Here is a 12109-nt window from a genome sequence, read left to right on the forward strand (position 1 = left end):
TTTTTTCTGGGTCTCAAAAACAGCGTAGTCATTTGGTCTTATATATAACAATTAAGAATTATTTCAGAGGTTCTTTGAAAATTAGTCGACGAATCAATTCATTCCATGGTCTTATAATTATTGTAGTAGATACATTGAATAGATATATAGTCAGTATTTTTTTGTTCTGTTTTTTAGCCGACCCCAACATCGTTAGGAAAAGGCTCGGCCGATGATGATATTTTTCTTTGTTACATTGTATTAATATACAATTTGATTGCAGCACCAAAGTATTCAGGTAATTTTTCTTTGAAATGCACTTTGACTGCACAGACAGCCGAGTGTTTCAGGTCACCAAGCTAAACTCAAAATGCGCGACGTGGCGCGGATTCGATCCCAGTGTGGAACAAGCATTTGCGTGATCCACGAAGCCTTATAAAATTATAAAATGCGGAACTAAATATATTATAGACTACCTGTGGCCTGCGACTTCGTCCCCATGGGTAGAAGATAAGTTATGATTTATACCTGCCCTGATTTTTTCACATTTTCCATTGTATCTTCGCTCGTATTAGTTGCAGCGTGATGGTTTATAGCCTAAAGCCTTCCTCGATGAATAGTCTATTTAACAAAAAAAAAAATTTCAAGTAGTTCCTGAGATAAGCGCGTTCAAACAAACAAACTCTTCAGCTTTATATATTAGTATAGATAAATTTCAGGAGAAGCATTATCATTACATTATACATTCATACATTGCATCATTAAGTAATCATTTACAGTGTAGTAACACTTATCAATCAGCATAGCAAATAATTGTTTTTTAAATAATTTAAATGGTTCATTTAAGAAAATATAATAATCTACTAGCTTTTTGCCCGCGGCTTCGCCCGCCTCGATGTCGGTTATATCAATAGCGATTCCAAGAGAACTCTTCAAAAGTCCGGGATAAAAACTATCATATGTCAAGGACAACTCTATCTCTGTACCAAATTTCTTTAAAATCGGTACATTGGTTTAGACGTGAAAGCGTAACAGACAGACAGACAGACAGAGTTACTTTCGCATTTATAATATTAGAAGGAATTATTTTTACACGATTGCACTGTACTTAGCTATACGGAATAAATTTGGCTACAAGAGGAAGACAGTTTTCTCCTTCTTATATCCCCCAGTCAACTTCCGTTCGCCTCGTCTTATCACACTTTTCGTAACGCTTACGTCACACATTCGCCAGCTTACTCCCCAAGTAAAGCGTGTGTGGAGTAGTTTCACTTTAAAAATGTACACATATAATACGCGACGCCACCGACCCCTGCTTCTGCGTTTATTAGTTGTTATGTTTACCTACAGGACTAATAGCTGGCTGAGTAAACACCTTTTCAGGTCAACACTCTGATACATCGTCATCGATATTATTAATTTAATGTCAGATCTGCATCGTTATTTATTTTTACCAGAATTTTTAAACGTGACTACCTGTTTAATAATGTATTTTTACAAAGTATTTAGGTAGTGAAAGCAAATTAGTCAAGTGTAAATTAATCATGTGCTCTCAAGGCAATGTCGTTAACTATGATTTGCTAATCCTAGTTTGTAAAGACTTGCGCTCAAGCATTTAAATCTATGGCATGCCTCGCTATTGTATCATCATTCCTCTGCCCTTATCCCAATTATTTTTATTTGGGGTCGGCGCAACATGTCTTATTCTTCCATACCTTTCTATCGGACGTCATGTCACAAGAAACACTTTTTGCAGCCATATCGTCTTTTACACAATGTTTAAGGACAGAGTGGAGAGTCAGTGTGTCCTCTATAATTTCATTTTGTATTTAGTGCGACGAGATGTCATATAGCTTTTTTTATTAGAATAAGAAATTCTTTAATAAGTTAGGGTTAAGTGTTTATAGGAAACCAAATATCTTTTCCGAGCATGGAAATAAAAAGTCTCCTTAAAAAGGAGTTAATTAAAAAAAAAACTCTGCTTCCAACAAAAAAATGTCAAGCTCATTAAATATCGTGTCTAAGAAGCCTTTTAAAAACTGTCGCTGTATCGAATACTGTTCGAAACCCGAAAAGCGATGAGAAGAGAGAGGGCCCCAATTCCGCTACTTACAATGGCCGATGAATGAATGGCAATTGGATTAAATTTGAAATTTTTCGTATTCTCTTAAGTATTTTGCCAATACAATAATTGGAAGTTATTTGTATTGACTTTGAGTGTACCGTTCCGTACTGAATTTTCAATTAGATATTATATAGAAAAATGCTTAAGAGAATACAACAATTGTCATCTTAAGCCAAAGTGGAATGCCCACCTACCATAGTCATTTCGGCCCCGAATGTACACATCTATTAGCATACAGAAATGATATTATGCATCTTAAATAATCAGAACGTTAAGGAATTGGTTTTAGAAAAAGTCCGGGTTTTTAAGATATAAATTGTATTTCATTTTCACAAATACAGTATTTTAACAATCATTTTACTGATATACTTACATATATTCATTATCAAGCATTTCTTAGAAGAAGATATGACACATGGTGCCATTGTTCAACTATTTACCTGTCGTGGTCGAACCCATTGTTGTATAAGATTTCGCACTTCTGCAATTTACAACAAATGTATTCATATTTTGGTGATATTTAAGCTACAACTGACACGGCGTAAATGTCCTTTGCATGAGTTACTGAGGGCTGGGAAGAACTCTGGCCGATGTGAGAGCAGGAGTTATTATCAGGGATATTGAGTCCAAGTTCAGGCAGGGGTCATCGTGTGAAGCGCTAGCGGGATCCATGTTCAGGCCATGATCAGTAGAGTAAGAAGATTGTCGAGGTCCATTTAGAAACCTTTTTCGTTGCTAAGATAAATCCAGGAGAAAGCAAAATTATACAAATGCAAACGAAGTCGACTTGTGATTCTTGTGACATTAAGTTGTATTTGACGTAGTTGTCATAATAGATTGATGCTGATCGATGTTCTCACTTAACAGAAAAACAATAAAGAGTTTGAATTCGATAAAAATCGAGATATCGATGTCGATTTTGTTTGAATTTTAACGTAACAAAAATATTCATAGTTGAGGCTGTTTAAAAGAGGTGCAGAGCTTTCTGCACGTCTTTCAAACATAAACTCTTTTAGTTCCTATAATCTATACCATGGCCATGAAACGCCTAACAATAAGCTTTTGTCTATAAAAATGTCTTATTTAATGTTAATTAGTCACGGTATTAATTTATCGAAAAAAGATGGCAAAAAATATCTGTAATAAAAAGTACCGAAAATACAAAAATGAAATTGTTGACATCCGTAATTCATTATTTTGAGGATTGGTTTGAAAAAGTTGCCAATTAATAATTTAATTAAAAGAAAATCAATTATAATTCGATTGTTTTTAAGTCGTCTTTATAATGCTCTATGCATTCATTTATTCGTTTATTTCTGTAATAATGTAAAGTGAAATGCTGTACTGATTTACAATTAATTATTTAGATCATAACAAAACGCTCTGCACAGCACACTTTGACTATAATTCTGGTCATAAAAAACATTTAATATTAAAATTAAATGTTTAATATTAAATGTATATGGATGATGAATGATTGAATGCTTAAATGATGTGTTAAATAGACTTGTCTGTCTTGGTCCCGATTTTTCAATCGCCAGATAACATATGTTTGACTTTGTGACAGCTTTTGTATAGAAAATATGTCAAACGGCCATATTTATTCCTCAGATAAATGTTATCCGACGATTGGAAAATCGGGCCGATGCTTAATTTTGGTATCCAAATATGGTAATATTTTGCTTTTTAGTAGGTTTGACATTGCATCGTTTGCACACACGACAGTACGGGCCATGACCCGGCCGTCGGGCTGCAGTGAAATAGGTTCGTACGGGCTAATATTAAAGCTCCAATGCACTTTAATAGCTTTTATCGTACATAGTAGATAAGCTCATTACATTGCCGGATCAGTAAAAGAAACAAAATCATCATGTAGCAGAACTTCCAACATTTCACAAACATATCAATTATGTGAGTATCTAATAACATAATCTAATCATTATTATTAAATAGTGCGTTGCGGATTTTCATGTGGATGTGGCTGTAAAAGGAGTTGTTGTCAGAGGCTACACAAACAACATCTATATCTATACTAATATATAAAGCTGAAGAGTTTGTTTGATTGTTTGTTTGAACGCGCTAATCTAAGGAACTACTGGTGCAAATTGAAAAAATCGTTTTGTGTTCAATAGACCATTAATCGAGGAAGGTTTTAGGCTATATAATATCACGCTGCAACTCATAGGAGCGAAGATGCAATGGAAAATGTGGCATAAACTGAGAAAAATATTAATCTTCGAGGGCTTTCGTTCAAAAATTCCTAACTTATATCTTCTAACCACGCGGACGAAGTCGCGGGCAACAGCTAGTTTTAAGATAAAGTTGACACATTTCAAATGTTTATGAAATGGTGACTGTGACATTCAGAACTTATATTTCCAGTGCTTTTTGCTAATTTCTTAAACTTAAACTAAATTCTTAAAGAAATTCCTTGATCCATTTTTTCACAAAGCACAAAGACTAGTAATCCAGATTGAAAGAGAGTGCCAAAACCAACTATTGCAATGAAGTCAGTGGTTTTGAATACATCGTACTACATTTGTAAGAAGTCTTAGTGAGCGTTTAAAAGTCTGCAACCCCATTCGCCTTCGCGACATCCCTGCTGCACATCACAGTGACTCTGGCCATGGCTAAAGTAACTTTTTTCTCTTATCGTGTGTCTCAGGAAAATAAGTCAAAACAAATTTTGAAAATTCGACTTTTATGTATCATTTATCTTTTAAAGGTAATATCTTTTAAATGGCATATCAAACGGTATGTTATTATAGCCGAACTTTCGTAAAATGGTACTGCAGCCACCCTGGCCGTAATGTGTTACACACCTGTTTTGTGGAGCTTTCACCGCTCATTTGAACAATTCTTGGAAGTTAAATAATCATCTGCGGTCTTGCGTTGGGCGTTCGCTACAGCGTACGAGATCCATATTAAGATTGACTTTAATAATATATTGAGTATTAATTTATCATGACTACCTGCTGTAACGAGTTTTTCTATGTAGACTTTGGTTTCAGTAAGTAGGATGTTTAATTAAAAAGAATTGTCGATGAAATCATTTATCATATTTGTTTCTTGATACTTGCTTCTATGTTTTTTTTATTTAAACTGATTCGTAACATGTTTAAGAAGATCTTAGTTTATTTATTTTTTGGTAATTTGATATCTTGCTGATTATTTTGCACCTTGACTATTTTGTTGATGTTTAAACGATGTTTTCAGCGCCCACACAGGGGGGACTGTGAATGTACCGGTTTCGTGATTTTTATTTGTAAGCTAGTCTAGAATATTATTCCTGAAACCTGGTTTAATGGGACCTGAGAAGTAGGAAATCTCTATTTTTTCAGACTGCAGTGAGGTCCCAGCACTTATTGATAAAATTACCTTTGTTCATTTCGTCGAACCTGGAACCTTAAATAAAATTTAATTTCAAGGCTGTTTCGATGTTTATCTCTATACTTAAACATGTAATCCTTATCCTTACTATTAATATTATAAATGTGAAAGTAATTCTGTCTGTCTGTCTGTTACGCTTTCACGTCTAAACCACTGAACTGTTTTTAATGAAATTTGGTACAGAGGTATGTCGAGTTGACCTTGAGAAAGAACATAGGATAGTTTTTATCCCGGACTTTTGAAGAGTTCTCTTGGAAACGCGATATAACCGAGTAGGACTATATAGCTCAGTGACCTGTATAAGACAGACAAAATATTTGGTTAGATCTGTTTTCGACATCAGTGTTTACAATTACATTTTCATTTCCTCAATAAACGGGTGTCCCTGTCAATGAAAATGGATAGTCAATCAATGGACTGCGACAATTAAGTTTGAAGCTGACTTAATTGGTTAACTGTTTTAGTGACTGAAAACCTGGTACAAAATTCTGGCCCCTTGAGATCAGGATTATCAGGTTTACAGGGCTATATCTGAAACCTTACTACATATATTAACCAAAAGCAAGGGAGATTACAAACTAACTAGCTACTCGTAGTAAAACATTGCAGTCGTATGAGCGTCACGGGACTCAATGGGACTGAGACAGGTGATCAGGTTGGTAGGCGCACTCGTTCAGAAGCATTTACCTATCTACATGCAGTGTGTTGATTGTTTTTATTATTATTTGACATACATATGGTCGTACTGTATACCAAACCCTTGATGTTAAATATTATTGTCGTCAATCTTTTCTTTCATTCTGTAGGACTTATTTTCTCTTAGCAGTTTTTTTGTGAATATGTTCATAATGCGCAATTTCTCACTTCAAATATTACTATAGGTATATCACACAGAGCAGTAAGTATGTCACTCATTTAACCGATATATATCGCTGCATGAAAGTTCAATAAAGGAAGTTGCGTAAAGTTGAGCAATTCCAACGTCGCAGGTCGCAGATTTTGTAACGGCTGTAACTGACGTCGCTGCGTCGGTTCGCGAGCCAGTAAGACGCGGCGGAGCCCCTAGCCCCAGGCGCTGCCGCCGCCGCGCCGCGCCGCCCGCCGCTCCTGCAAGGCGGCCAACGTGTCTGAGACACTCACAACTACTTGGTAAAAATATATTTTTTCAAGTAATAAAATAATGTGTGTGTAAATACTGTGAATTCATCATAAAATAATAACCTTTTTAGAGTACTTTTCTACCTGTCTACGCACAATACCGATAAAAGCAAAGTCACAGAAGTAATTTCGTGTAAGTAGGCACCCTGGGCAACGTCCTCGAGTAGGAGGGCCAGCAGGCACGGAAGATAAATTCGTCGTTTTGGTGCGTGCGAGAGCGCGGCGAGGCGCGCGGGGAGCGCGGGGGCGCGGCGCCGGCGCGCGGAGGCTGCTGCGCTCAGAGCACCTGCGCCCGCGCTCCGTAGCGCCGCTCGCCGCGTGCTCGAGTACCGCGCCCGCGCACCGGCCCGCGCCGAGTCCAGCGTCGTGACGCCGCCCACGGTATGTGATGTGCCGGTGGCGCGTCGGGGTCGGGCGGCAGCGCGTCCGCCACTGCGCTGCGCCGCTTGCTGGCGCAGTCGGTTGCGCCGCCCGGCCGGTTTTGTAATTTCGCCTGGCGGGCCGTGACGTCACTATACTAGTTTGACGCGCGTGCGTGACAGCCTGCGCCAGGACGCCCGCGCCGCCGCCGCCCCCGACCTTAGTACTAGTGCAATGACGTGCCCGTTTGTCTCCTCCGCTCTTAGATACCAGTGATTACGATAGTGCATCTACAGAATTGAATGTCACAATGGTTTGTCGAGCAGTCTTCAGGAAGCTAATATTTATCTGTTTGTTTTGATTGGTTTAGTCTTTCTGGTTCAAATAAGAAATGTTACAAGTTCTCCATAAGTGCTTGTACATAATTGTTTTTATTCCTGTGTCTGTATATCAAGGTGTGTGTGGTTAATATGGTACATGTCAGCGTACAGTCATGACCAATTCTCTTCTGCGTGTGAGTAAATTATGTGCGCTTATGTCTTGTAACGACGTGTTCGGCGAGCTTCACCTCTTTATGTGTGCGCGCGCACACTTTGACAACTCAGCTCCGCTGCAGAGCCTTTTTGTAATTTTATTTTTCCTGCTTCAGTTCAGCGACATAATGCAAGCAAATTTTATAAAAGCCTAAGATGTTGTTTATTCAATAATCATGAATCATTCCAAATACGAAAAATATAGTTACAATGATATTTGAATGATAGTTTTAAGATGAATAGTATGGGAAACAGCAATTCTCATTAAGTAAATAAACCAATCTTAATCTAAATCTATTTCATTTTAATATGAGGGTACTTAAAACACAATTCGCAAGTGAAGCCCGGGATTCGTGATTGGTAATTAAATTATATTAAACCGTAGGGACGTTCACGAGTTTGCCTTAGTTAAATTACTTAAAGATGTTGTATTTTGTTTTAAATAATGTGTTTATAAGATAAATAATGAATTGTTAGCAAACAAAGACAAAGAGCGAAGTTTTATATCGTGAAAAATTCCGTATTGCATGATTGTGTATGGGTACATAATATTCATATGTATATAGTACGAGCGTTGGATACTCTCGAGCTTACATCTCGGCCGTGATATCTCCGTCCCTGTCGCTCGCCGGAGCCTCAGCCTCCGTAGCAATGCACCGACAACTACGTATCCCTCTCAGTACAGCTTCTGAACCAATACGATTCTTTTTGTCTTTTTATAAAATGGGCGCGATAGCTAGTCGGTGTAATCCAGAGTTGTGTGTATGCATTTAAAGGTCTCGGTCCTTTTCGTGTTTTAATATTGTATTTATCAATAAGTCGCTGTAATGCTGACCAATGCGTGCTGTGAAAGAGATTACCCTGCAAAGTAAATAGTTTAATACTAACCGGTGCCATAACTGATTTGTTTGTAAATAATTGTTTACTGACAAGTTTGACAAGCACGTGGATACAATAGTTACCAGTTTGTACCGTTCGGAGTTGGGTCTCGTCCCGCGTCGTCCGCCACGACCGCGAGCAGAGCGCGGCGCCCGGCCAGGGGGCTGCTCAACAAGTTCGGGCGCTTCGCGGCGATCAGGTGCCACTTGATACTCGTTCTTTTCTAACTGGATTTGAATCAGCTGATGGTGCTTGCCCTTGGCGTCACTGAAACGCACTCTCAATTGCGAACCTATATATATGTTAATTGGTCTCTTGTTCTATTTATGCCTTGTTTAAGTTAGGCTTTCAGATTTTTTGTTGTTTTTCAGATCTTGTTGATAATTGGTTTTGTATAGTGATTTCAAAACTTTTTTGGATGAGACAAGCGGGTTACTTTATTGCTTCTTGTTATAAGTAAATGTATTAGTCTCGGGCTATTCATTTCATGAAAATTTGTTTTTCAGAAATTGTTGTCAGGGGAGTCAAGTGTTGAGCGGGGTGCTCCAGCGAGGAGCCTCCGCCTACACGAAGACGTCACCTACCGTGCCGAGGTACGGCGGCATGTCCGCGTCGCCGCCGCCGTGCGAGGCGCGCGCGCGCTCCCCGCGAGGCTGCGCGTCGCCCGCGTCCGCGCCGCGCTCGCCCGCGCCCGCGCACGCCGTGCTCGCCACCATGACCCCCGTGCAGCCCGCGCACGACTACTACCCGCACAAAGTCGAGATGGACTCCGATGACGGCTACCCCCCGGAGGCTCACTCGTACCGCCATTCCCCGCACGAGCTGGCCGCCTATGCTACAGACAGTAAAGTACCGGTGCAACCCGACGTCTATGACCAAGGGATGGAATCTATCGACGAGAAAACTCCAATAGATTTAATTTACGAGGATGAGAAGCAGACCGTGATTTACACGACGACCCCGGACCAGAAGCGCGTGGAGATGATCAGCGGGCAGTTGGACGACGGGCAACTGGTGAGCGGTGGCGGGCAGCTGGTGGACGGCGGCGTGTCTGTGGTGGTGGGCGCGCCCGGCCAGCCGCCCACCGTGCTGGTGCTGGCCGACCACGTCGTGGACGAGCTTGGACAAGTCATCACTATACCCAGGTAATACTGCCGTGCTCACGGTCCATTTACATATTATAATTATTATTCGTAGGTTCTAACATTTAACATGTTGTTGGTTACTATTTATCGAATTTCGTCTAATGGCTATTTCCATAAACATCAATGTATCGTATCGTATTTTATAGCTTAAAATTTATGAGATGATATGGAAATATCGCGTTGCCTCTGTTGCCAGGTGTCTTTGATAGTGGGAAATTCCACAGTCAAATATATAAATTCCGTCATTGGGGATACAATTTATTATCATTCTTTGTGAGGCTTTGTGTATAACGCGAACTTAATATTTTACTTATAAGCTTTCGTATATCTTCAAAAGTTTTACAATGCAGAATGACAATATAGTACTATAAACATTTTTTGTACGGGGGGCGTCACCATACTACGTTTAGAGTACTCATATAGGAATTAGAGAAGTGGTAACAACGAGTTTGCTTAATGTAGTCACGTATGGTATTGGCACTTCATCTCGGAAGATTTGTTAGAGCCAATGAATTGTTTGTGCATGTAAGCCGTGTGTAGTTAAAAGAATGAGGTGTTTGTGTCGGAGGTCCAGTGTAACGGTTGTGAGCGTTAGGAGCGGCGCGTGTGGGCGGAGCGACGCGCTCACCTTGAACTTGCCGCGAGAGCCGTGCGCGGCCAGCGCAGCGCCCGCGCCGGCCCGCGCCAGCCTGGGCCGCGAACACTGCGTGCTAACATGTTGCCAATTGCCGTCGTTTTCGCTGTATCATTGCCTTTATCCTACCTATAGCAACATATTAACTTTAAAGACCACAGAAGTTGCAAAAATTATCCTTAATTTACGTGCTTGACGTGCCTGTCGTAGCAGACCTTTTATTAAAAAAGTTAAAACACCAAAATAGAATTCAAATTATTGATTTACCTGCGTATCTAACGTTTTAACATCCCATAATACTTTATTTTATGAAATAAACGTTAATTTTAAACCATATCTCATAAACATATGAGGTACAATTAATTATTTTTATTCTAGTGCTTACCCACCTAAGTTATGAATCTTAATATCTAGTAAATAGACGCTTTATTTATAGACAGGTAGAAATGCTGCAGCAGAATTATTGTCAGTAATCATAAACAAATAGAGTTATCAAGGTTTGAATATTGAAAAGTTATTTGTTCAGTTAAATCAAAACAGACAGTGAAACTAGCAGGACGACATGAACACTCAAGTGAGTCTCCGTGACTTTAAGATTATACTACAATTGCCTGCCCAAGTTCAACAATGACTTCACAATTATTTACTCAAAAAGCGCGCCACTAATCAATTAGACTTCGTTGTTTGTCATGGCAGATCAACTGAAGAAGTTCGGAGCGAGTAAAAAAAAATATGATCTCACTAGTATCAATTAAAAATATTTGACTCGAATTTCTAACACACTTTTATGCTACGTACACAAATACTTCACTCCGGTCACTTATTTCGAAATATACAAGGTATCAAGATTCAGAAACGTTTTCTATTGTGTACGTACAAATTGTTTGGCTGAAACTTGTGTCACCATAAGTATAAATGTATAATATTATTATGGTAAGTAAATTAAATTGAGTATAAGACTAAACGTCAGTACAGTTTTGCAGTGTAGGTACACGAAGCTTTAGCTGTGTTAGACTAATGCGTTGCTCAAACGTAACTCGTGTGATTAAACAAGACGGTTGCTAGTTGAACGTAACCGTCGCAAAAAGCCTCGGCCCGCCATGTGCTTGCATGTCATTCATATCGCATGACGTTCGTCTCACCGACACCGACGCCGCCTGTAGTAAAATTAGTTACGTCTGTTTGCTGCCAGACAAGTTTGATAAGTGGCATCCGTATTAGTTTATTCTAATGTAGAAATAATACGCGTTCATGATGTAACCGCAACCTAACTCATATAGTAACGGGACAATTACGAGCGTGTACAAAATATTGATCGTTTCAAGTCCGAAGAGATTCATATTTAGTACACGTTACGATGTTGACATACTAATTAACCTAAATCATTCCTCCATGCCGTAGTACTCGCATAAACAATATAATGTATATTTTTAAATCTAGATTCAAGTTAGAAATTTTTTTAATTATTAAAAAAGCTTTAAATGCGGACAAATGTTATAACGTTGTTGGTTGAAGTGTGTGGAAAAGGGTAACTCAGTAAACTTCACGAGGGCCAAGAAAATAAACGAGGATTTTAACGAGAACGAAAACTTGTAAAGCGAACCTAATATGAAAAACATGTTTCTACGCTTAACTTAAGAACTGTTCTTCTATAATTAATATTATATAATGAATGAACTTATATAAATATAAATACATATTTATAAAGTGGTCATCAAGATTCAATTCCAACATTTCAACCTTTTTCTAGATAGCTTCTAATTGATCTAATCGGATCCTAATCAGAACAATAAGCTGTTGTAAACTAAAGTTACACAAGTACATATCATGATAGAGAACGCTTACGAACGTTAACCACATAATACGTGGCTATTTCAACATTGTGAGGCATTCAAACGGCTCTCCG

General features: G+C 38.9%; 1 protein-coding gene across 4 annotated transcripts in view; it reads left to right on the forward strand.

The window, feature by feature from the left end:
• The first annotated feature begins 6950 nt into the window (after nt 1-6950).
• Nucleotides 6951-12109, forward strand: part of LOC113496334 (protein grainyhead) — a 91511-nt gene continuing 86352 nt past the window's right edge. Inside the window, exons 1-2 of one of the 4 annotated variants that reach the window (XM_026875499.1) lie at nt 6951-7033; nt 8931-9569. In XM_026875499.1, the coding sequence (XP_026731300.1) occupies nt 9028-9569 (542 nt within the window). In that variant the 5' untranslated portion in view covers nt 6951-7033; nt 8931-9027. The other 3 variants (XM_026875498.1, XM_026875500.1, XM_026875501.1) reach the window with 3 other exon arrangements.

The sequence above is a fragment of the Trichoplusia ni genome, chromosome 8 (genome assembly GCF_003590095.1).
Source record: "Trichoplusia ni isolate ovarian cell line Hi5 chromosome 8, tn1, whole genome shotgun sequence".
NCBI classification, from domain to species: Eukaryota; Metazoa; Arthropoda; class Insecta; order Lepidoptera; family Noctuidae; genus Trichoplusia; species Trichoplusia ni.